General features: G+C 38.7%; 1 protein-coding gene across 1 annotated transcript in view; it reads left to right on the forward strand.

Annotated features, from left to right (window-relative positions):
• The window catches only part of HDGFL3 (HDGF like 3), a 77,308-nt gene that overhangs the window by 34,881 nt on the left and 15,117 nt on the right, over window positions 1-27,310 (forward strand). Inside the window, exons 2-3 of the mRNA XM_081229000.1 lie at window positions 17,418-17,494; window positions 24,851-24,989. Of these exons, the coding sequence (XP_081085126.1) occupies window positions 17,418-17,494; window positions 24,851-24,989 (216 nt within the window). The remainder of the gene's footprint in view (window positions 1-17,417; window positions 17,495-24,850; window positions 24,990-27,310) is intronic.

Raw genomic sequence — 27,310 nt, forward strand, 5'->3', positions numbered from 1 at the left:
GACAACTTTTATACTACAGTAAGTCCCCTACATACATATAACAAGTTCTGTTCCAAGAGCGCATTCATAAGTCTAGTTTGTTCCTTAAGTCCAACAAAGTTAGCCTAGGTCCCCAACTAACACAATCGGCTCTATAATACTGTACTGGAACAGGTTTATAATACTTTTCACACAAACAATACATAAAAAACAAACACAAGAAAGAAAACATTTTGACTCTTACAGTACAGTAGCTTGAAAAGTACAGTAGTACAGTACAAGAGCTGGCATCCAGGGGCCGGCATCAAGTGAACAGGCAAGAAGAGTTACTGACTGGAGGAGGGAGAGGAGGTGGGAGATGGTACAGCTGAAGGATTGTCAGCGATAGGAGACGGAGGGCGAGCTGCAATTTCACTCACACCTGACGTCGATGGCACAGATTCTGGTTCCTTGCTGGATTCAATTCTATCTACCCTCTTGAAAAGACAACCCAGTGATGTCTGGGTACTAGCTCTTTTTTTCTCATCATAGATGACAAGGTAGCACTGGATTGCATTCTGAACAGCTGCTGCAAGCTTCGTGTACCATTCTATGTTCGGGTCCTGTGCCTCAAAAACTAACAGTGCCTCCTCAAATACAGAAAATCCCCTTCCCATTTCCTGCGTCATGAATCTCTTCGGTTCTTCAGTTAATTCTTCCTCTTGTCTCTCTTGGTCCTTTCTCTGGGCCTCCAGTTCCATCAGGTCCTCATTAGTAAGCTCCTCGTGTTGCACAGCAAAGAGTTCAGTGAAGTCATCCTCTTGGAGATCTAGCTCCAGCTTCTCGCTGAGGGTCGCTAAGTTGCTGAAGACTGCTTTGGACTCCTCATCCACCTTCTAAAATCCACAAAAAATCGGGAACAAACTGCGTGAACAAAGGTTCTTCCAAACCCCATTCATGGTGACGGCTGTAACCTCACGCCAAACAAAGTCAGTGTTTCTTCTGGCCTTGTAGATGTTACAGTCCTTCCAAAATTGTCACAAGGTTGTTCCTGATTTGTCACTCATCTTTACTGCCTGATGAAAAGTGTGATGCAAATAATATTTTGAAAGTCGCTATAACTCCCTGGTCCATAGGTTGGATAAGTGACGTAGTATTCGGTGGCAGATGCACTACTTTGACGTTGGGATGAAAGTCATCCATGAATGGGGGATGGCCTGGAGCACTGTCAAGCAGCAATAGAATGTTGAATGGGACGTCCTTCTCCAAGCAATATTTCTCTACCTCTGGGATAAAGTGGTGGAAAAACCAGTCCTGGAAAATGGCCTGTGTAACACAGGCTTTGGGGTTACTCTTCCACACAACAGGAAGAGCCCTTGGCTATATTTTTAAGGGCTCTTGGGTTCTCTGAATGATAAACTAAGAGAGGCTTCAGCTTCATATCACTGGAAGCATTGCCACCAAACAACAAGAGTTAGCCTGTCCTTTGCTGCTATATTATAGCCTGGCATCAACTTTTCCTCCTTACTGATGTAACTTCAGTCTGGCATCTTCTTCCAGTACAGTCCTGTCTGATCCACATTAAAAACCTGCTTGGGTAAATATGCGCCTTCATCAATAATTTCTTGAAGCGTTTCAGGAAATTCCTGGGCAGCTACCATATCTGCACTCGCTGCCTCAACACTTAACTTTTACATTGTGAAGGTTGGCTATAACCTTGAACCAATGAAACCAGCCATGGCTGGCATTAAAAGATGTGCCCTCTGATTCTTTGCCATGTTTCTTCTTCAAGTCTTCATAAAGGCTTTTAGTTTTCTCTTGAATCAGCATTAAGCTGAGCAGGACTCAGCACTGATGCTGATCCTGCATCCGCACACTGAGAAGTTTCTCCATGTCCTCCATCACTTTTCCACGCTTCTTCAATATTATTGTCAACATCATCAGCACAGCAGACTTCACATTTTTCATGATCGTCCTTGTTCTTTAGAACCATGCTGATGGTTTAACAAGTCATAAGAACGAGCAACGCCTACCATCTTTTCGCCTCATTCCACTCTCAATTATTTTCACTTTTGTTTACATCATTACCGCTTGGCGTTTCTTAGCAGTACCATCTACATCACTGCTGCTTTTACGCTTGCTTCCAGACATCCTGACTTGAAATAAAGGTACTGTACTACCGTACTCTCTACAGTGCTGTACAATAAAGTACACAGAAGCACAACCACTTGTAGAGGATGCATGCACGTGACAATGTATACCAGACACATGAACTACCTTACGTGGTTGGACGTGCGGGCACATGTTTGCATCTTTAAAAGTTCACAACTTGAAGGTTCGTATGTAGAGGACTTACTGTATCTCTAGCTAATGGTCCATGGAAGACTTGCATTCTTACCACAAGAAACTCTTGAAGTGCAAGCCAATCTCAGTGCATTCATCACCCATTTCACTCTGCCGTCAGAGGAACTAACCAGGAAGTCCTGTACTCTTTCTCAGGATTTCTCAGACTTGAGTCAAACACCAGTCTCCTGTGACTCCCAAGCTCTAGAAGATATATCTTAAGCTCTCCAAGTAGTCTTCTTGAAACTTCTTTCCCTAGGTCAAGGTACTTGGGAAAAAGAAGCTTTTTCCAAAAATCCTCTCCTAATCTCTGTCTCTTTTCTTGCCTTCTCCAACCTTTCATTGTTTTGTTTTGTTTTCTTATTGTGCTAGAGCTAAAGTTTACAAGGTTTTTTGCCCACATTCTTTGCAAGTTTGGCATGGTGGTTACTCACCTCATTTTGGAATGTATTATCTGTTGTCTTAGCTCTTCAGCTGAAACTGACGCTCAGGTAGTTCCATATCAACATCCTGTTTTATATGCTATTTGCCTTCTTCCTGCTCCTTCTTTGAAGGCATCTCCCTTGGATAGTTGCCTACAGTCACTATAACAAGAAAAGTGATTAGTAACTAATTTATTAAACCAAACAGTAAAACATAATAGAGAAAAGATGGAGGGAAGATTAATAAAGATTGGGAAAGGGAAGAAGAGAGGGGAAAGCACTAAATACTTTGTTTCAGATTAGAATAAATAGGTAAATATTATCTTAATATTATTGTGTAAATATTATTTTAATAGTGTTCTTGAAATATAGGAAGTTCTTGGTGAATTAAAAATGAAGTATTTTAGTTATAATTCATGTAATAAAAATAAACATGAAGAGAAAAAACAGAGGCATAAAAAGCCAGACATTATGTTACAAACATAAATGGTTCTCCATTTGGATTGATAGATAAAACCCAGCAATGCAGTGTTTAAAAGAGACCGATCTAACACAAAATAGTAGAAGACAAAAATTCGCCCCAGTTGGAAAGATCTATTTATCAGATTTGAATAAAACAAGAAATGGCAGTAATTTATATCATATAAAATAGAATTTAGGGGGGGAAAAACATATTGTATATCATTTTTTGTTGACAACATAAAGCTTGATGAGTTGACACCAAAAATAAAAGATGTTCCCAAATTGGTACAAATACTGTGAATTAGATTCACAAGTGTCTGAATTTAGTTTAACATGATTGTTTTTCTTTACATTTTTTTGATGGGGGAGGCAGGGTTTGGAGGATATGAGTAAAGCAGTGAATTCTCTCCCCATTAAAATGTGCTATATAAAATCTTGCGTATAATTAAGGAAATTTTGCTGGAGGAAGACCAGCTAAGACTCCTTACTAGGGAAATGGAAAAGGGAAGGCTAAATTCTGCAAATATAGTGTCCTTAGAAATTCAAACCAAGTATATAACTGGATACTCATTCCAACCCCCCTTGTAGTGGGAAAAGGTGCCTTTATATCTGATCAGATGAGGTTCTTATTGGTTCAGAGGGGCTGAACCATAGAGGGGCTGACAATTTAAAGGAAAAGTCATCCAGCACACATAGACAGTAGAGTCTGGAAGTTTAATTGTCCATTTGCTCTTTACCTAATAAAAATTCCATTCTGCAATTATTTTTTTAATCAGACTTGCCAGGGCAAGCCCTAAGCATCAATATTTTTATTGGGTTACTCTGACAAAATAATATTTTTGTTTATTTTTAATTTCAGAAGAAATGTTTTATAGCACTACCATTCCTACCCCATTGAGATAACTAGCACTGATAGTTTGGTGTGTACCCTTCCTAATGTTTTCCTCCACTTACATAAGCATTCACATGCACACATGGTTTTATGTAGTTAACATTTTTTTTTTTTTTTTTTTTTTCTTTTTGCGGTATGCGGGCCTCTCACTGTTGTGGCCTCTCCCGTTGCGGAGCACAGGCTCCGGACGCGCAGGCCCAGAGGCCATGGCTCACGGGCCCAGCCGCTCCGCGGCATATGGGATCCTCCCAGACCGGGGCACGAACCCGTATCCCCTGCATCGGCAGGCGGACTCTCAACCACTGCGCCACCAGGGAGGCCCGTAGTTAACATTTTTTATCCTGCAGCTTGTTCTTTTCACCTGTCCTTGATATATTGCTAACTTTCCAAGTCAATGCACATAGATCTTGGCTATGAATGTGCCATACTATGACTGCACCATAATTTAGTTAACCATTCCTACACTGATGGCCTGTTAGTTGTTTCTTCTTTGGCAGGAGAGCCTCAGTGAACATACTGGTTTGTTTATGTTTACATACTCATGTTCTTATTTCTGTAGGATAGATTGGTTCCTAGAAGTGGAATTGTTAGGCCATGTGGTATGTATGTTTTAATTTTATAATATATGCAATCATATCAATTTCTTAAATGTTTGTAGCAGTTTATAGTCCTAGTAATTATTTATGTGAGTGCTCATTTCCCTACACTTACTATTAGGTACATTTCTAGCTTAAGAAAATAATTCATAGAGTTATTTTGTGACTTGTGAAATCACAAAAGTAATACAAGAGAAAATATGGGGTAATTTTTAGGTAATCTTAAAGTAGGAAAGGCCTTTTAAGCAAGATACAAACCCATAAGCCACAAAGGAAATGATTAATAGCCGTTACTATATAAAAATTAAGAAATTTCTGCTAGCAAAAAAATTTTGCAGATGAAGTCAAGACAAATGATAAATGGGTAAAAAACGTAACAAATGGTAGGAAAAGGGCTGACATAGATAGGTAGACAGACAGACAGGCATACAAACAAAATGAGCTTTTACTGATCAGTAACAAAACTAGACAACAACCCAGTAGAAAAATGGGCATGGGATATGAAAAGGCAGTTTATAGAAAACATAATACAAATAACTTTTTAACATATGAAAAGATGTTCATCATCATCTATAATTAAGAAAGTACAAATTAAAACAAAACAGCATTTTTCACATAGCAAACTTAGATAAGATAAAAAGATAATAAGTTATTCATTATTAGTGAAGATGTAGGGATTTAGGGACTCACATGATTGGTGGAAGTGCAATCACTAATTGACAATTTGGTGGCTTTAAAAACTAAAAAAATTTTTAAATAGAAGTATAGTTGATCTACAATGTTGCGTTAGTTTCAGGTGTACAACAAAGTGATTCAGTTTTATATATATATTCTTTTTCAGATTCTTTCCCATTATAGGGTATTATAAGATATTGCATATAGTTCCCTGTGCTATACAGGAGGTCCTCCTTGTTTATCCATTTTGTATATAGTAATGTGTATCTGTTAATCCTAAACTCCTAATTTATCCCTCCCCTGCCTTTCCCCTTTGGTAACCATAAATTTGTTTTCAATGTCTGTGAGTCTGTTTCTGTTTTGTAAACAGGCTCATTTTGTATCTTTTTTTAAGATTCCATATATAGTGATATCATGAGATATTTGTCTTTGTCTGACTTCACTTAGTGTGATAATCTCCAGGTCCATCCATGTTGCTGCAAATGGCATTGCTTCATTAAAAATTCTTTTTTGAATTCAGTTGTTTTTAGCTTAAGTGTTGTACGTACACAGTTTTAAAAACCAACTCGGCTTATAAGAAAGCACAACAGTTTCCTGTCTCTCTCTCTTTTTTTTTTTTTTTTTTTTTTGGCTGCATTGGGTCTTCGTTGCTGTGCACGGGCTTTCTCTAGTTGCAGCGGGTGAGGGCTGCTGTTTGTTGCAGTGCGTGGGCTTCTCGTTGTGGTGGCTTCTCTTGTTGTGGAGCCTGGGCTATAGGCAGGAGGGCTTCAGTAGTTGTGGCACACAGGCTCAGTAGTTGTGGCACACAGGCTTAGTTGCTCCGCAGCATCTGGGATCTTCCTGGACCAGGGCTTGAACCCACGTCCCCTGCATTGGCAGGCGGATTCTTAACCACTGTACCTGCCACCAGGGAAGCCCCTCCTGTCTCATACTGATTTATTGACTAAACAATATCAGTTGACTCCATTTTAAGAACAAGGTTATAACCAACTTGTTATACTACCCTCATCCTCTCTCCCCTCTTCTATTTTTACCAAAATATTATTATGAAATTTTTGAAACGTATCAGAAGTTGATATAAAAAGTGAACACCATAACCCACCACACCTAGAGTCTGCAACTAGCATTTTGCTAGGTTTGTTTTATGACATTTGTATCCATCTAACAGTTTCTATCCATCCATCAATTTATCTTATTTTTATGTATTTTAAGTTAATTTGCATACATTATTGTATTTCATTCCTAAACACTTTAGCATGCATGTAATTAACTAGAATTTAATGTTTATTTACATTTTTGAGGTAAAAGTTACATACAGTGAATGTTCCATTTGATGAGTTATGACAGATTTATATACCCATATAACCCAAACCCCTATCAAGATATGAAATATACCATCACCCCAGAAAATTATCTTATGCCTCTTCCCAGTCAGTTACCACTCCCACCTTCCCCCAGAGATAATCAGTTTAGAGTTTTTCTTCATCACAAATTAGCTTTTTCTTTTCTGGAACTTCATATAAATGGAATCATGCAATATTCCATTTATGCAATATTCCAGTACTACTCTTTTATGCAGACTTCTTTCATTTACCATAATGCTTTTGAGATTCATCCATGTTATTGTATGATTAGTACTTTGTTCTTTTTATTACAGAATAGTATTCCCTTGTGTGAATACACCAGTTTGTTTAACCATTCTTGTGTTGATGGACATCTAGACTGTTTCCAGATTTTCACTATTATGAGTAAAGTACAGATCTTTGTATGGACATAAGCTTTCATGTCTCTTGAGTGAATGTGTAGAGCACTGTGACAGTTTGGTATGTTGAAAGATATCCACAGTAGATAACACTTCACACCTATTGGAATGGCTAAAATTAAAAAGACTGGCCACACCAAGTGTTGGTTAGGATGTAGAGCAACTGGAACTCATGTATTGTTCAAGGGGGTTTAAAATGGTATAACCGGGCTTCCCTAGTGGCGCAGTGGTTAAGAATCCGCCTACCAATGCAGGGGACACGGGTTCAAGCCCTGGTCCAGGAAGATCCCACATGCCGCGGAGCAGCTAAGCCCGTGTGCCGAAACTACTGAGCCTGCGCTCCTGAGCCCGCGTGCCACAACTACTGGAGCCCGCGTGCCTAGAGTCCGTGCTCTGCAACAAGAGAAGCCACTGCAATGAGAAGCCCGCGCGCCACAACGAAGAGTAGCCCCCGCTAGTCGCAACTAGAGAAAAGCCCGCATGCAGCAACGAAGACCCAACGCAGCCAAAAATAAATAAGTAAAATAAATTTTTTTTTAAATGGTATAACCACTTCGGAACACAGTGTGGAAGTTTCTTACAAAGTTAAACATATCCCTACACTATTACTCACTGATCCTTTTCCTAGGTATTTATCCAAGAAAGATGAAAGCATATATTCCCCCCAAAAAAGGTACAAGAATAATTCTAGCAGTTTCATTCACAATAGTCAAAACTGGAAACAGTAACAAATGTCCATCATCACATAAAGAGAATGGATGCAGTAGAATACTACTTGGCAATATAAAAGAATTATATTAGAATTATATTACTAATATAATATGAATTCATCTCAAAAAGACATTGAGCAAAAGAAGCCAATGACCAAAAACTTGTTGCTTTTTTTTTTTTCTTTTTAAGTTCAGGAACAGGAAAAACCGATCTGTGATGATGGAAATCAGGAAGGGGGTTGCCTGTGGTGGATGAGAAATAACTGGTAGGGAGTAGGAGGAAATGTTCTGAGATAACTTAAAGTTCTGTATTTGATTAGGGGTTGGTTAATATAGGTATATGCATGTATCAGATTCTCATTAAATATATTCAATACATTTAAGATCAGTTATTTCACTATAAATTTTACTTCAATAAAAATGAAGGTAGAGGGCTTCCCTGGTGGCGCAGTGGTTAAGAATCCGCCTGCCAGTGCAGGGGACACGGGTTCGAGCCCTGGTCCGGGAAGATCCCACATGCCATGGAGCAGCTAAGCCTGTGCACTCAACTACTGAGCCTGCGCTCTAGAGCCTGCGAGCTACAACTACTGAGCCCACGTGCTGCAACTACTGAAGCCCACGTGCCTAGAACCCGTGCTGCACAACAAGAGAAGCCACTGCAATGAGAAGCCCGCACACCACGATGAAGAGTAGCGCCCACTCGCTGCAACTAGAGAAAGCTGGCGCAGCAATGAAGACCCAACGCAGCCCAAAATAAATAAATTAAATAAATAAAACTTTTTTTTTTTTTTTTTTTTTTTTTTTACGGTACGCGGGCCTCTCACTGTTGTGGCCTCTCCCGTTGCGGAGCACAGGCTCCGGACGCGCAGGCTCAGCGGCCATGGCTCACAGGCCCAGCCGCTCCACGGCATGTGGGATCTTCCCAGACCGGGGCACGAACCCGCGTCCCCTGCATCGGCAGGCGGACTCTCAACCACTGCGCCACCAGGGAAGCCCTAAATAAATAAAACTTTTTAAAAATGCAGATAAACCCTAAAAATGAGTGTATTTATACCTGTTCAAGATTGAACCTGTGTGGACAATTGCTTAAGACTGAGGGAAAGTTGGGGGAATAAGCCAGATTTTTTTATACATTTCAATTTAAAATGTGCCTGATATAATTAAAAAAAAAAGAGGGATCTGGCGATATAAATGAAGATCTTATATGAAGATCATACACCCAAATCCCTCACTTTTTACTATTCAGCCTGAGTTTTTCCATTTGTCAGATTGGCTCTCCCCAGGTATACTGTGAGGATGTGTTAATGCCCCATATATGCTCCTCCTCCAGAATCAGCAATGTAACATACGAATGAGGGACCTCAGTCAGTCATCTGGCCTATCCCCTACATAAAGCCTACAATAAGTTAAAAGCACTGCATTCTAAGTATATTGTGACCTCTCAAAATTATTTATAATTTTCTAAAGATGAAAATGGTGAGGTTTTTCGAAGTTTTATTGAGTGAAAAACAAAATGTCTTTCAATGTGAATTGCTCTGTCAACTAACAAGTGATGGTTTTTATATTCTTGAAGATAATTAGGGACTGGTTTTCAACAGATTTTTTTGAACTGTTATTTTGGAAGTTATCTCCTTATGTTTGGGATCCTTATAACAAAGTGTTATTTTCAGATATTAAGTTGATCAATTACCTGTTTGTTAATCCAGATGTACTCAGATTTTAAAAATTCTTTCCCCTTCCTCCTGTATACATTTCCTTTTTCCATAGTGTCCTTTCCCTTTCTTCCCCTACAGTAAATTTGTTGACTCATTTATAGACTTCTCTTTATCTAAATCCATTTTATAATATCACAAACTTTTTTCCCCTCTGTAATTTAACCTCACCTCATAAACTTTAATAGGTAAAATGGTCTTTTTTTCCTCCGCATTCTTAGTCAGCTAGCCCCCAAAATTCTTCTTATTGGCATATTCAAAGAGACAAGTTTGTTCTTCTTATTTCCTTTTCTTAAGCATAGAGACTCCTTTATACTATAACCCCATAATAGTTTTTCTTAGTAATCTGTGATTGAAAGTGGTCTGTGGTGTACCTTTCTCTTCTTCACAGCCAGGGTCACTGATTCTCTCCATGTAAGTATAGGCTTCTTCAGATCCTGAGTCAATAAGGAAACCTTGGTCCTCGAGGAATATTTATTATGCACCAGTCATGTATCAGGTGCTGCTTTAGGCAGTAGAGCTATTGTGGAGAACAAAGCAAGTTTCCCTCTCACAAAGATTATATTCTAATGTAAAGAAACAAACAAATACTCAAGGGCAGGGAAATTCTTACAATAAAAATAAAGCAGAGTAAAAGAATAGAGAATGACAGGGTAAGAGGTGTTATTTTAAGTTGGGTTGTAGGGGAAAAGCCCTCTGATGCAGTGCTATTTGAGCAGAGATTTGAACAAAGTAAGGGAATGAATGGGCCATGAGCATTTCTGAGAGAAGAGACACTGCCAAGGGAGGCACCTTGGTATCTCTGCCTAGCTCTCTGGCCCTCAGGACTTCTCTTCCTCCACTCAACCCCACCCCCAACTACCATCTGGACTCGGTGCACGAAACCTCTAAGCTACCACACATAATAAATTTGAGCCACTGTGTGGAACCTCTTACCCCAGCATTCTGATAAGATTCCCCTGGTGTTGGTCACTTCCTATTCACCGTATTGGTGAGAGAGAGGATTCCCACCATATGTTTTTGGGAATGGCTCAACATACAACACTGGATAGATAAGACAGGCAACAATTTATTAGTTACATAAACTCACATCCCAGAGGAGGAGGACACTGCATGCCGTACCGGGCGACCTGGAAGTTGCACTCAGGAACAGTGAACAACTCAGGCAATGGGAAGAAGACTTTGTAGTATCAAGAGAGTGGGGTTCCCACAGGAGGATGTGATTGGCTTGTCTGAATAATTCAGAGGCTAGCAGGGAACCAAAACCGGGGATAAAGCCTAGCAGGGATTAAAAAGAAACTTTGCTTGGTTCCTTTGATGAAGAGGATTTTTTGACTAGGGGACCTTATCCACAGGAGCAAGAGAGGAGAACTTGCAGGTAGTCCATTCAAGACCATCCCAATTTTACAAAATGTTGAGGCAGCATGTAATACTGCACTTTGGGTCTTACACCACAATCTGAACCAAATCATCTGTTACACAGTGAGTTCTCTGAACTCAGCAGCATCACAAGAATTATCAGACTTCATTGCTTGATTAAGATAGGAGCTTAGATATCTGAGGATAATGAATAATGACTTAGTCAAAGTAACAATATAATATTTTAAATTAACATAGAAGGTGGTGACCCAGTTTTTTTTTTGAAGAACTTTAACTCTTTAGCAAGGAACTTTTGTTGTTTGTTTAAAAACAAATTTAAGGATATGACAGAGTCAGCACAAAGTCCAAGAAGTTATTCTAGTGAGATATGGCTATACATGCAGATTATTCAGGAGGTAAAGAATAACCTTTTACCATATTTTGTTAAGAACAGATAGAATACTCCAAGACCAATTTTTTATTTTAACAGAGAAAACCAAATTCTGGTTTTATATTAATAAATATTTGACATTAATGGATTTAGAAGCTTTCCCTTTTTAATCTTATGAATAAATCCATCGAAACTGAGCCAGCTTTGGAAAAATTTTAATATTTCATTGCGTATTTTAGACTACTATTTGCAGTTATTATAGTCCAAGGCAAATAAATTTCCCTTTCCACAAATCTTCTACAGCTTTCACTATCCAGGTTGGTCCTTCATTATCCTCTTTCACATTTTGGAACAACCTAGATACTTTACTTCAAGTACAAGACTAATCTTTTCCCATTAATAAACAAGAACACATGCCATTCATTACCTTTGCATACATGGTTGTATTTCTGTGTCACTATTGTTCTTAGTATAGTCTCAATCTGCATATCAATTATAACTTAACCAAGGTAACTAACTTCTGTTTCACAGAGAAACTGAGAAATTTGTTATATACAAGTGTTTTAACAAACCAGCAAAGCTCATGGATACACCTAATACACATGTCCTTTCCACTACATAACATATAAAAATTAAAATCATATATATGTTAAAACTACACTTGCTGACCAATGTTTCAGTATTCTGTCTTACTTAGGAATTATTCAAAGATGCAAAGATGATCCTTTAACTCAATTTAATATTAGTCCAAGGTCTTAAAGTTAACTATTGGAAATTATGTTTAATCTTAACATACCACAGAACATAATTACTGTTGATAGAGAAAAGTTTCTCAGAATTATAGTTTAAGTTTACGTTTTCCTTCATCTTAAACATTATATGGAAGTAATATTAGCTTATCAGTAGACCCTTTTTTCCTTTTTTTTAATGTCCATTTTATTCTTTTAAAAATTTATTTCCTTATTTTTATCTATATGATGATGCCTTTATTTTTTTATTATTTATTTTTGGCTGTGTTGGGTCTTCGTTGCTGTGTGCGGGCTTTCTCTAGTTGCGGTGAGCAGGGGCTACTCTTCCTTGAGGTGGCGCAGGCTTTTCATTGCAGTGGTTCTCTTGTTGCGGAGCTCAGACTCTAGGCGTGTGGGCTTCAGTAGCTTGTGGCATGAGGCCTCAGTAGTTGCGGCTCGCGGGCTCTAGAACGCAGGCTCAGTAGTTGTGGCACACGGGCTTCATTGCTTGCGGCATGTGGGATCTTCCTGGACCAGGGATCGAACCTGTGTCCCCTGCATTGGCAGGCAGATTCTTAACCACTGCACCACCAGGGAAGTCTACTGAGGGAGGTTAGGTAAGAACTTCAGAACTTAAGGAATTCAGATGTAAATTAGTATCTTCATGAGAAACCCCAATTTTATTTTCTTAAATTTACTTATATTACACTCTACAACGATTAAATCCAGATAAAGACAAATTGTTATTTTTAAACCAAAATTGTAAACCAGTCTGATTTGTTCAAAGGTTCACTTTGATTACTTAAATTTGGATTCTTATATAAGAATACTTACGAGCTAACAGTTCCTGTGAGAAGGGTTTTTTCTTAAAAAGCCACCACATTTAATATAGTGTAGCACTCCTTTAATTAAAAAATAGAAAATTGGACATGTTATACATTTTAAAAAATATTAGGAAAATAAACGTGCACTGATGCAATTTTGCGGTCTCAGGGCAAAAATCCCGCAGATTTAAGCAGACTTAATGCTTTTTGTTGTTGTTGTTGTTTTTATAACATCTTTTATTGGAGTATAATTGCTTTACAATGGTGTGTTAGTTCCTGCTTTATAACAAAGTGAATCAGCTATCCATATACATATATCCCCATATCTCCTCCCTAAGCAGACTTAATGTTAATCAGAAGAAACAAAGGCAACTCATCCACAGAAACCACAGCAGGAGGATGGAATGTTTTATAATGTATATCAAAAACAGCTGGAGGCTTCTTGGTTTTTTTTGTGTGTGTGTGGTACGCGGGCCTCTCACTGTTGTGGCCTCTCCTGTTGTGGAGCACAGGCTCCGGACGCACAAGCTCAGCGGCCATGGCTCACGGGCCCAGCTGCTTCGCGGCATGTGGGATCTTCCAGGACCGGGGTACGAACCCATGTCCCCTGCATCGGCAGGCGGACTCTCAACCACTGCGCCACCAGGGAAGCCTGCTGGAGGCTTCTTAAAACACTGATTCTTAGGCCTAACCCTCATTAGGGTTCTGGACTGAGAACTAGCATTTCTAATGAGTCCGCAGGTGACACTGATGGCGAAGGCCCAGGGATGAACTCTGAGAACAAGTTTTCTAGGAAATGTGAGGCTGCCTGCCTCCAGGCCCCAAGTCCATGGGGCTTGTTAGAGTTGTAGACTCCAAGGGACAGAGAGCCTCAGTTCTAACTGACATTCCCTGTGTCTCTGCAGTGAACGAAGCAGACAGATAAACAATGAACGATAACAAAAAGGCCACCGTATTTGAAGTATTCTACATTCACTTTTTAATTTCTTGAGGATTCTTATACGTTCCTTTATATTAGATTTTTGTAATTTTATTAGTGTCTGTAAATCAGTAAAAGCAGAGCTCTTTCATTTTAAGAAATTTATATCTAATTTGTTAATAACCTTCCCAGAAATAGGAAAATGTTTCAAACTCACACAAGGAAGGGTAAAGACTCTCAAGTATGCTAGGCACACAGAGAGCCTACGGCTTCAGGTCTACAACTTTAGTTACAGGTTAAAGGAAACACAAAATACGTACAGTCACTGATCTAGATCTCAAAGGGCTTTTCTTCTTTCCAGTAGAAGCAAGACTTATTCTTCTACAAACCAAAAGACTATTGTACCAGATTATTTGCCCTGTCATACCCAAAAGAGAATAGGTCCCCATCCTCCTATTAATGGGGAATAACACATTGGCTGTGTGCAAACCAGAATCAGAACCAAACATAGCCAATAACCAGAAATAAAAGTGAAAATAAAAGTCAGGAAAATAGAAACAGTAGAAAAACAGAAACTCTGAAGTTAAAGTTCTATTGCCACTTGGTATTCACTCTAGAAGCCAAAACAAACAAACAAAAACCAGTGCCTAGGAGATGCACTCTTTAATTGGTTCAAGAAGGTATATCCACTTGAACAACTTGGTATAATTCCACAACTGTCAAAGTGTAATTTTCTTTCTTTTTTTTTAAATTTATTTATTTATTTTTGGCTGTGTTGGGTCTTCGTTTCTGTGTGAGGGCTTTCTCCAGTTGCAGCGAGCGGAGGCCACTCTTCATCCCGGTGCGCGGGCCTCTCACTGTCACGGCCTCTCCCGTTGTGGAGCACAGGCTCCAGACGCGCAGGCTCAGTAGTTGTGGCTCACGGGCTTAGTTGCTCCGTGGCCTGTGGGATCTTCCCAGACCAGGGCTCGAACCTGTGTCCCCTGCATTGGCAGGCAGATTCTTAACCACTGCGCCACCAGGGAAGCCCAAAGTGTAATTTTCAAAACAAGACTCAGTAAAATATAGTGAGTGCATGTCAACATTTAATACCTTTATGAGGGAACCAGCGTGATGGTAAGCCCACTATTTTGGCATTATTTATTACAGGGGTATGAACTCAGATATTCAAAGGGGCCAGGCAAGCAATGTAAGTAAGGGAAACAGGCATTTACAACATGACCTGGAGAGTGGTGGGGAATGTAGCAAACTTGAGAGAACATACCTTGTCTGAAGGCAGCTGTTGATCATCTTCAGCTAATTGTTGCCTCCTGGGAATGCAAGCTTAGTGTTGCTTATCCCTATCTTTGATATTTTTTCACAGAGGCTATTGTTCTGGATTTTAAGATGACTCTTCCAGTTTTAAAGTGTTGATATCTAATTCAGTTTTTTAAAAACACTGTATGAGCCAAACAAAACATTTCTTCAGGCCAGACATGGCCTAAGGGCCGTCAGTTTGCAACTTCTACAGTAGATGTTAGTTATATAATACGGAGAAGGAAAAGTTTAACCAAAAGTTGTTTTATTTGAAAGAAAAGTTTTAAAAGTTTTTTTAAAAAGATGCACTTTCAGTTTTCTCACAGGAGTGAACAAAATACACGACGTGATAGTGTTCTGTCGGCTATTCAGTGCCTCCCACATACATAAACATACATTTCCATATTAAGTTCTATGTTTTGTTCATTTAAAATATAGTTATTCATTTTCTGGAGATCTGTATCATAGTGTGAATATTCTTAACATTACTGAACTGTAAATTTAAAAATGGGTAAGATAGAAAATTTTATGTTATGTATTTTTTACCACAATAATATATGTATGAGTGTGTGTGTGTGTGTGTGTGTATAATTGAATATATATTGAATTTTATTCAAAATGAAATTACTCATTTTAAATTGTCTTTGTAGGGTAGTGTATTGAATGTAAAACATACAGGATTTACCCAGAAGTTGTACAGTCGGTAACGGGAAAGCCCAGAGGCAAGGAGGTACTTTGACAGGCTGCTGTGGCCTTGTCAAAAGATCATGAGAACTTTTTTAGGGAACTGAATTTGGTAATGGGAATGGTGTTCAATTTGAAGACATTTCAGGAGCCAAATTGGGGAATTTGATGAAAAACTGAATGTGGAGCTTGAGGAAATAATAAAAAGATTAAGGTTTCTTTCTTGGTACGGAGTGTACCAGTACTTAAGATACAAAACAAAAACAGATTCAGAGAAAATTAGTTCAGTTTTAGGCAAGGCATGGAACTTCAGGACTTGAAGGAAACCTAGAGGTTACCTAGTGCAACCGTCTCAGTTTACAGATGTGAAAGTCATTAAGTGATATCTTCGATATCACAATTGAAGTCAGAAGCAGGACTAAAGTTTCTAGACTGCAAGTCCATCTTTTCTCAGTACACCAGAGCATCTGTTCTGTGACACATGGTTCATTCAGTTCAGAGATGAATGTTGTGATGCTGTAGTAATCCTCAGGCTGTCGCCATATGTTAGTTAAGAAGGCCTGCAGATATCTTCAGGACACAGGATACCAGACCCTTTTCCTTGCTCTATAAACTCCAAGTATGCCTCTTCTGAAGAACTCCAGGCCTTTTCTTTATTTTAAGCTGTTTGTAGGACCTGTAAATGGAAATGGTTTGTAGATGTTTGTAATTTCATTCCTGGAGTTCAAAGGAAAGGTTAGGACTACAGATGGAGAGTTAGGAGTCAAGGACCATTTCTTGCAACATTCTAGGTAATAATGTATATATAACTATGTAGCATTCTAAAGAATTTAGACTTTATCCTATGAGAAGTTCTCAACCTCAGCTGTACATAAAAATTGCTGGGTCTGGGGAAGGATAGATGATCTTTATTTTTAAAAAGCCCCAGAGGTTTCAGATGCACAGCTGTGAGAAGCTGTTGAAGGATTTGACACAACCAAATATGCATTTAAAAAGGTAATGTGAGGGCTTCCCTGGTGGCGCAGTGGTTGCGAGTCTGCCTGCCGATGCAGGGGACACGGGTTCGTACTCTAGTCCGGGAAGATCCCACATGCCGCGGAGAGGCTGGGCCTGTGAGCCATGGCCGCTGGGCCTGCGCGTCCGGAGCCTGTGCTCCGCAACGGGAGAGGCCGCAACAGTGAGAGGCCCGCATACCACACACACACAAAAAAAAAGTAATGTGAGCTTCAGTGGATGGGGAGAGACTTGCACTAGTCCAGGCAAGAGATGATATCTTCCAATGACTACATAATATTTTGAGTTAATTTTCCATAATTCTCCTATCTTGTAGGGTGGGGTGTAAAAATTTGTTACTATCCCCCAAAAGTGCATCTTCTGTTTCTTTTTTGTTATTCTTTTGAATTATTTCACTAGGACAGATTCCCAAGAGTAATTCTATTGAGTTGAAGGAAATGAGTAGTTTTGGCTCCTGATTATGTATTACCATAATAGTTATAATCATTTTACAGTGTTACTCTCCATATGGTGTGCCAAATACAACCTTTAGAATCATTTTATAAGGTTCAAGAAAAGGAAAACTGTTGGGATTTTTATTAGAGTGATTTTATTTTGAAATTAGCAATAAATTATCGGAACAATGTTTATATCATGTTTATGCTATTTTACATGATTTTATCTTTAATAGATTGATGAACTCCCAGAGGGAGCTGTGAAGCCTCCAGCAAATAAGTATCCTATCTTCTTTTTTGGCACCCATGAAACGTAAGTCAACAAAACAACTTAAATTTTCAACAGTTCTAATTTGATTCTGCTAGACTACATTATATTATATGTTGTTAATATCACTTTATATTATTTTATATGTTGTTAAAATCATAATTATAAAATTGCAAAGATGATATATTTTTTTCTTAATGTAAAGATTTTTCATTTATTTTGCTTTTGAATATCATTTCTGTTTCTGCTTAAATGTTGGGCATGACCCAGAAGTTTCCTTTAGGACACTTTTAAGACCTAGAGAGATGTCTTCCATTCATATTTCACAGAACAAAGTTATGTTCTCTCAGTCTTCTTCAATTTGTCAGATGCTGAAGGAAACATACTACCTTTCCAAGTTTTTGTAATTGTGTTGGTCAGAGTACAGATTAAGCTATTGAATAAAGGAAACTGAAAATACAGTGTCTCAAGTAATATAGGAATTTACTTCTTTTTTTGCAAACAGTCCAGGGATGGGGGATCTAGATAGATAGATAGATAGATCTGTCTATCAAGGTAGATAGATCAAGGTGGATGTTCAGCTCTGCTCTAGGGACCCAGGTTGCTTCTATTGTGTTGTCCTGCCATTCCCTAGGGCATTGCCCTTGTCTGCTTATTAAAAAAAAAAAGAACAAAAACTGGCTCAGCACTACCTGTGCATCTTCCAGGTAGAGGGAAGGGGGAGAGAGAAGAGGTAAGGAAATGACACAGCAGTTGAATATGTGGCTTACAGTTGCATTTATTCCAGTGGCAAGAACTTGGACATATGGTCATATCTAGCTGTAAGGAAGCTGGAAGCATAGTCTCTAGCTAGGCAACTTTGTTGGGGAAGCAAATTGGGAGGGGTATCCATTAAAAGAAAGACAATGATAATGGATGCTAGGGAACCATAGGCAGTCTTGACACACAGAACCTGACACACTGAGAACGTATATGGTTATTTACAACAAGGACACAAATGGAATAGAAACTGCAAATGGGGGGGAAAGCTAAAAACTAAGATGAAATCTTATATTCAGGGTCACCCCCTATGTTCATGTGAATGTTAGTAGAGCCAGGCATGAACTTTTTCTTTGCTTGCTGTCTCTACCACTCTGACATCTTCCTCATTCTTGTATTGAAAGAGAGCTAGCTGGGAGAGGGCCCTTTAAGGCATATTTCTTTCTTGTCTTCATGTGAGAAATTTATGTTTTATTCAAGAGGTTAGTTTTATTTTCTTTGTTTTATTTTTATCTAATAGACACTTGTGGACTATGCAACTTAATGTTTTTCTCCTTGAAGAGGTTGCTCGAAGCTTAGAAATAAATGTTTTACCTATAGTAATAAGTGCGTAGGGCTTTGTGATACCCGTTTTTGTATTTCCCTCATTCCTGCTTCCCTTTTATGTCTATACCATTATTTTGCTTTTTCTTTAGGACCTAATTCCAAGTGATCTGATTGTATATCTAGAACAAAGCAGGATTTGATAAACAAGATTATCACATTTCCATTGCATACACCAAAATCAACCATTTACTAATATTATGTGGTAACTTTCATTCACTTAGTAAACATTTTCTAGATATTCTTTAAGGCACTGAAAGTAAAAGTTGCCCTTAAAGAATTTGCCACCTGGTATATTGCTAGTAAAAGTAACAGAATCATTCCAGTAAACAGTGTGAAGGATTTTATGGAGTTATTTCTTATAGCATCCTTAATATAAGTCAGTGGCGTAATTCCAAGTCTCAATTCAGTAAAAGCAGTTCTACCAAGGAGCAGTGTGATACAGTCCGTATGTGAGTTTTTTGCTGGTTTGATCATCCAGAGGTAGATTTTGAAACATCTGGAGGAGAAAACCTGTTATAACATTGTTTCAGCTGATCATTTACTAAGTATTGGGTGTCCTTAAACGTGAGATTATATGCCCTGGCAAGTACCTAATATTCAGTCTCTCTGTGAAGGCAGAGATTGTGTGGATGTTGCTAAGCCCTATATACACAGTGCTTTACACAGTGCCTGGCCCATGGTAGGTGTTTTCTTGTTTCTTTGTGTTTTTTTGATTTTTTGAATTTTATTTTATTTATTATTTTATACAACAGGTTCTTATTAGTCATCAATTTTATACACATCAGTGTATACATGTCAATCCCAATTGCCCAATACATCCCACCCCCACCCCCTGCCACTTTCCCCCCTTGGTGTCCATATGTTTGTCCTCTACATCTGTGTCTCAATTTCTGCCCTGCAAACCAGTTCATGTGTACCATTTTTCTAGGTTCCACATATATGCGTTAATATATGATATTTGTTTTTCTCTTTCTGACTTACTTCACTCTGCATGACAGTCTCTAGATCCATCCACGTCTCAACAAATGAACCAATTTCGTTCCTTTTTATGGCTGAGTAATATTCCATTGTATATATGTACCACATCTTCTTTATCCATTTGTCTGTCGATGGGCATTTAGGTTGCTTCTGACCTGGCTATTGTAAATAGTGCTGCAGTGAACATTAGGGTGCATGTGTCTTTTTGAATTATGGTTTTCTCTGGGTATATGCCCAGTAAGTGGGATTGCTGGGTCGTATGGTAGTTCTATTTTTAGTTTTTTAAGGAACCTCCATACCATTCTCCATAGTGGCTGTATCAATTTACATTTCCACCAACAGTGCAAGAGGGTTCCCTTTTCTCCACACCCTCTCCAGCATTTGTTGTCTGTAGACTTTCCAATGATGCCCATTCTGACTGGTGTGAGGTGATACCTCATTGCAGTTTTGATTTGCATTTCTCTAATAATTAGTGATGTTGAGCAACTTTTCATGTGCTTCTTGGCCATCTGTATGTCTTCTTTGGAGAAATGTCTGTTTAGGTCTTCTGCCCATTTTTGGATTGGGTTGTTTGTTTTTTTAGTATTGAGCTGCATGAGCTGTTTATATATTTTGGAGATTAATCCTTTGTCCATTGATTCATTTGCAAATATTTTCTCCCATTCTGAGGGTTGTCTTTTCATCTTGTTTATGGTTTCCTTTGCTTTGCAAAAGCTTTGAAGTTTCATTAGGTCCCATTTGTTTATTTTTGTTTTTATTTCCATTACTCTAGGAGGTGGGTCAAAAAGAATCTTGCTGTGATTAATGTCAAAGAGTGTTCTTCCTATGTTTTCCTCTAAGAGTTTTACAGTGTCCATTCTTACATTTAGGTCTCTAATCCATTTTGAGTGTATTTTTGTGTATGGTGTTAGGGAGTGTTCTAATTTCATTCTTTTACATGTAGCTGTCCAGTTTTCGCAGCACCACTTATTGAAGAGACTGTCTTTCCTCCATTGTATATCTTTGCCTCCTTTGTCATAGATTAGTTGACCATAGGTGTGTGGGTTTTCTCTGGGCTTTCTGTCTTGTTCCATTGATCTGTGTTTCTGTTTTTGTGCCAGTACCATATTGTCTTGATTACTGTAGCTTTGTAGTTTAGGCTGAAGTCAGGGAGTCTGATTCCTCCAGCTCCGTTTTTTTCCCTCAGGACTGCTTTGGCTATTCGGGGTCTTTTGTGTCTCCATACTAATTTTAAGATGATTTGTTCTAGTTCCATAAAAAATGCCATTGGTAATTTGATAGGGGTTGCATTGAATCTGTAGATTGCTTTGGGTAGTATAGTCATTTTCACAATATTGATTCCTCCAATCCAAGAACATGGTATATCTCTCCATCTGTTGGTATCATCTTTAATTTCTTTCATCAGTGTCTTATAGTTTTCTGCATACAGGTCTTTTGTCTCCCTAGGTAGGTTTATTCCTAGGTATTTTGTTCTTTTTGCTGCAGTGGTAAATGGGAGTGTTTCCACAATTTCTCTTTCAGATTTTTAATCATTAGTGTATAGGAATGCAAGAGATTTCTGTGCATTAATTTTGTATCCTGCAACTTTACCAAATTCATTGGCATCTTTAGGATTCTCTATGTATAGTATCATGTCATCTGCAAACAGTGACAGTTTTACTTCTTCTTTTCCGATTTGTATTCCTTTTATTTATTTTACTTCTCTGATTGCCGTGGCTAGGACTTCCATAACTAGGTTGAATATTAGTGGCAAGAGTGGACATCCTTGTCTCGTTCCTGATCTTAGAGGATATGCTTTCAGTTTTTCCCCATTGAGAATGATGTTTGCTGTGGGTTTGTCATATATGGCCTTTATTATGTTGAGGTATGTTCCCTCTATGCCCACTTTCTGGAGACTTTTTATCATAAATGGGTGTTGAATTTTGTCACAAGCTTTTTCTGCATCTATTGAGATGATCATGTGGGTTTTATTCTTCAGTTTGTTAATATGGTGTATCACATTGATTGATTTGCATATATTGAAGAATCCTTGCATCCCAGGGATAAATCCCACTTGATCATGGTGTATGATCCTTTTAATGTGTTGTTGGATTCTGTTTGCTAGTATTTTGTTGAGGATTTTTGCATCTATATTCATCAGTGATTGGTCTGTAATTTTTCTTTTTTTGTAGTATCTTTGTCTGGTTTTGGTATCAAGGTGACGGTGGCCTCGTAGAATGACTTCAGGAGTGTCTAAATCTAGCTGTTGAATGAATTAAAATTTATTAAATGAAATAAATGAAAGGGGGGGAAAGTATGTGGAAGGTGAGGAACTTAACAAGAAAACTGTGTCAGCAGGAGTACCCCCAGGCAGGACCAGAATTTTCCTCAGAACATGGCTTTGAATCTGTTGCTCAGACAGATAGCTGATTGGAGTCCCAGTTTCTTTGAATCTGTTGCTCGGATAGGTAGGTGATTGGAGCCCCAATTTCTTCTGCTCCGTATAACTTTACCCCAGTAGTTTTAGTCTGGACAATTTTCAAGGCAGCCTTTGTCAGGAAAAAAAATAACATCCTTAGAGCATATAACTTTGAACAATTCTATTTTCTGGCCTACCCTTTAAAATTTATAAAACATACAGCAAAGTTAACCAGTTGAGAGGGGATTGGATTTGATTTTGGAGTTATCTATAATCCGGGAAAAACCAAGATTGTCTATCAAAAACAAGAACTTGTTTTAGAATAGCTCATTCGGTGTCCCTCTTTCTGGGAACAGCTAACATGGCCAGTTGAATCATTAACCTTGACTCCTGTGGCATCATTAAAGTACAGACAAGCTCTGGTTAGTATCTATAGCTGACGTGAACCTCAGGCAGCTTAGCCCGCAATTAATTCCTATACATAGAGTCAAGGACTGGAGAAAGGTCAAAAGCCACAGTCTAATAATTCATGTCAAATTGCTCTAAAAGTGAAATCACCATACCCAAAGTCACATTTCCTTCTCATGCTCAGTTTGTCAGACATTTGGTTAGAATGTCCAGTATCCTGATAAACCATCTCTGGATTCAGTGAAATGCAGTCATGCTGAACGATTAAAGGTGAACAGTCAAGGAAAGTTTGGTGATTGGGGTCAGAAAGCTTCCTCGGGTGATTTTATCAACTTGAATTCTTGACCAGCTGGGCAGTGTAAGGAAGGGATCAGTACTAAGATCCAGTCAGAAAATGGAATTTATAAAACTTAGCAGTAAACTGTTAACCTATCGTCGCAAAGCTTTCAACATCATCTCTGCTGATAAGTTCCAAATATATATCTCCAGCACAGACCTTGCCCCTGAATTCCAGAATCACCTGCCCAGTTGCCTACTTGACATCTTCACTGGGATATCTAACCAAGTTTTCAAATTCAACATCCAAAACTAAGCTTTTCACCTTCAAATCTTGTTCTCTCAAAAATCTTTCCATTTCAGTAAATATCAACTGCATTCTTCTAATTGCTCAATCTAAAACCTTGGAGATAGCCTCAGTTCCACCCTCTCTCTCATGTGCGGTATCTAGCCCATTAACAAATACCTTGGCTCTTTCTTGAGAGTGAATTCAGAATCCAGCCACCTCTCGCCAACTGCACTGCTTACAACTGGTCCAAGTCACCACTGTTACTTCAAGAGCCTAATTAGTCTCTCTGCTTCTACCCTAGTACCCAGTTCTTCAGTGTGTTTTCAACACAGCAGCCAAAGTGGCGCTGTTAAAACACAAATTGTCACTTCTCAGAACCTTTAATGGCTTCCCATGTGATTCAAAGCCTTTGTAGTGGCCTCCAAGGCCTGACATAATCTGTGCTCCCACCCTGTTACCTCTCTGACCTCATCTCACACAGCTCTCTCTTCACTCATTTCAGTCTAGCCACAGTGGCCTCTTAATTTTTCAGACACACTAGGCATTCTCCCACCTCAGGGTCTGTTGTACTTGCTCTTCCTTCAGTCTGCTCTACTCTTCCCCAGATAGCTGCATGGGTTCTTCCTTCACCCCATTCAGTTCTTAGATGTTCCCTTTTCAGTGAGGCCTTCCTTCTTGGTCTGTATGTCTAAAACTGTAAAATCCACCCCAGTCCTTAACCATCCCCCTCCTCTGCTTCATGTATATATTTATTGATTTATTTTCAGCACACAGTACTATGTATTTTATTTATTTATCTTCTTTATTGTCTAGACCCCTACCCTTGCTACTAGAATGTATGCTCCATGAAGGCAGAGACATTCCATCTCTTTGTTCCCTGAAGAATCCCCAACACCTCTAGAATAGTGCCTTACACATTAGAGATGTTCGATAAAATTTGTTGAATAAATGAATCTTAGTTTGAAATGAGTCTCAGCCAGCATGTGGGCCTCCACCATCTCATTCACCAGGTTAATATCATAGATAATAATGCTGAAGACTCTAATTTAAATGCTCAGATCTATTAGCCAGCTCCAGGATTTATTCTAACTCATTTTCTTTTTATAATTATGACTAATTTAGGATAAGGTTTAAATTGGATAAGATTCTATCTACTTTGCCACTTCTAATTTTTTTCTTGTGTAGTGCCTCATTAAACACTAATGCTTTTCTAATTTATAGAAATAATAGTGAATAAATACACTAATGTGGCATAAAGAGTTAAAATCATTTTTTAATCCAGTGTTTATGTTTTTACTGTGAGTCTTAAAAAACCCTTACCTGTGAAAGATTAGCATAGGTAAGTCTTAGTTTAAGATGATGATTTAAGTGGTCAAAGTAGGCATCTTTAAAACTACTTTTAAAGTAGTTTAACTAAAAATCAATTTCAAAACAAAAAAGAAATTAGTAATTTAAAAGTAAAATCAAAGTAACACTGTCCAGGGTTGCTGGCTTGTGTACCTAGCTGTCTATTTTTTCTACCTTGAAATATATGTGCAAAACATCTTGTGATATGTGTCTAACCGAGAGGGTTTATTTGTACTTTTAATGTATTTACTAAAATATGCTCTGACACTTGAGTTGATATTAAAAATATCTTATATTTGAAGGTCAAAATATCAAATCTCTTTCTAATATATCTCTGCAGTGCATTTTTAGGTCCCAAAGACCTTTTCCCTTATAAGGAATACAAAGACAAGTTTGGAAAGTCAAACAAACGGAAAGGATTTAATGAAGGATTGTGGGAAATAGAAAATAACCCAGGAGTAAAGTTTACTGGATACCAGGTGATGGTTTACTTCATTATCACTTGCTACATCTCATTTTTTATTTTAACTCTTTTTTGGATCTTTCTTATATGTCCTTTGTGCTAATGATTACCCACCACCCATCTGAAGTCAGAATTCTCTCTGGCTCCAGTAGCACTTTGGATTAAATGTACAGGCATACCTTGCTCTGTTGCACTTCACAGATACTGCATTTTTTACAAATCAAAGGTTTGTGGCAACCCTGCATTGAGCAAGCTTGTTGGCCCCATTTTTCCAACAGCATTTGCTCACCTCATGTCTTGGCATCACATTTTGGTAATTCTCTCAGTATTTCAAACTTCTTCATTATTCTTACATTTGTTATAGTGACTTGTGATCAGTGCTCTTTGATGTTACTATTATAATTGTTTTGGGGCACCACACACCACACCCATATAAGACAGTAAACTTAATTGATAATGTTGTGTGTGTTCTGACTGTGCCACTGATTAGCCATTCCCCTTTCTCCCTCTCCTTGAGCCTCCCTATCCCCTGAGACACAACAGTATTGAAGCTGGGCCAATTAATAACCCTGCAATGGCATCTTAAGTATTCAGGTGAAAGGAAAAATCACACATCTCTTACTTTAAATCAAAAGCTAGCAATGAGGGCTTCCCTGGTGGTGCAGTGGTTGGGAGTCCGCCTGCCGATGCAGGGGACACAGGTTTGTGCCCCGGTCCGGAAAGATCCCACATGCCGCGGAGCGGCTGGGCCCGTGAGCCATGGCCGCTGAGCCTGCGCGTCCAGAGCCTGTGCTCTGCAACGGGAGAGGCCACAACAGTGAGAGGCCCGCGTACCGCAAAAAAAAAAAAAAAAGCTGGAAATGATTAAGCTTAGTGAGGAAGGCATGTCGAAAACTGGAATAGGCTGAAAGTTAGGCCTCTTGGAGCCAAGCAGTTAGCCAAGTTCTGAATGCAAGGGGAAAGTTCTTGAAAGAATTTAAAAGTACTACTCTGGTGAACACATGAATAATAAGAAAGCAAAACAGCCTTATTGCTGCTGTGGAGAAGGTTTGCGTAGTCTGGATAGAAGATCAAACCGGTCACAACATTCCCTTAAGCTAAAGCCTAATCTAGAGAAGGCCCTAACTCTCTTCAATTCTCTGAACACTAAGAGAGGTGAGGAAGTACAGAAGAAAAGTTTGAAGCTATCTGAGGTTGATGCCAGAGGTTTAAGGAAAGAAGCCATTTCTATAACATACAAGTGCAAGGTGAAGCAGCAAGTGCTGATGTAGAAACCGCAGCAAGTTATCCAGAAGATCTAGCTAAGATAATTAATGAAGGTGGCTACATTAAACAACAGATTTTCGATGTAGATGAAATGGCCTTCTATTGGAAGATGCCATCTAGGACTTTCATAGCTAGAGAGGAGAAGTCTGTGCCTGACTTCAAAGCCTCAAAGGACAAGCTGACTCTTGTTAGGAGCTAATGCAACTGGTGACTTTCAGTTGAAGCCAGTGCTCATTGACCATTCTAGAAATCCTAGGGCCCTTAAGAATTATGCTGAATCTACTCTGCCTGTGTTTTATAAATGGAACACCAAAGCCTGAATGACAGCACAGTCTATTGACAACGTGGTTTACTAAATATTTTAAGCCCACCGTTGAGACCTACTGCTCAGAAGAAAAGATTCCTTTGAAAATCTTGATATTACTGCTCGTTGACAATGCACCTGGTCACACAGAAGCTCTAATGGAGATGTACAATGAGATCAGTGTTGTTTTCATGCCTCCAAACACAACATCCATTCTGCAGCCATGGATGAAAGAGTAATTTAGACTTTCAAGTTTATTAAGAAATACATTTTGTAAGGCTATAGCTGCCATAGATGATGATTCCTCTGATGGATCTGGGCAAAAGTCAGTTGAAAACCTTCTGGAAAGTATTCCAGCATTCTAGATGCCATTAAGAACATTCATGATTCATAGGAAGAGGTCAGAATATCAACATTAACAGGAGTTTGGAAAAAGTGGATTCCAAACCTCATGGGTGACTTGGAGGGTTTCAAGACTTCAGCGGAGGCAGGAACTGCAGATGTGGTGGAAATGGCAAGAGAATTAGAATTAGAAGCAGAGCCTGGAGATGTAACTAAATTGTTGCAAACTCCTGCTAAAACTTGAATGGATAAGGAATTGCTTCTGATGGATGAGCAGAGTGTAGTTTCTTGAGATGAAAGCTACTCCTGGTGAAGATGCTGTGAAGATTGTTGACATGACCACAAAGGATTCAGAACATTATATAAACTTAGTTGATAAAGTGGTGATCGGGGTTTGAGAGGACTGACTCCAATTTTGAAAGAAA

The sequence above is a fragment of the Mesoplodon bidens genome (genome assembly GCF_964165515.1).
Source record: "Mesoplodon bidens genome assembly, chromosome: 3".
In the NCBI taxonomy this organism is placed as follows: Eukaryota; Metazoa; Chordata; class Mammalia; order Artiodactyla; family Ziphiidae; genus Mesoplodon; species Mesoplodon bidens.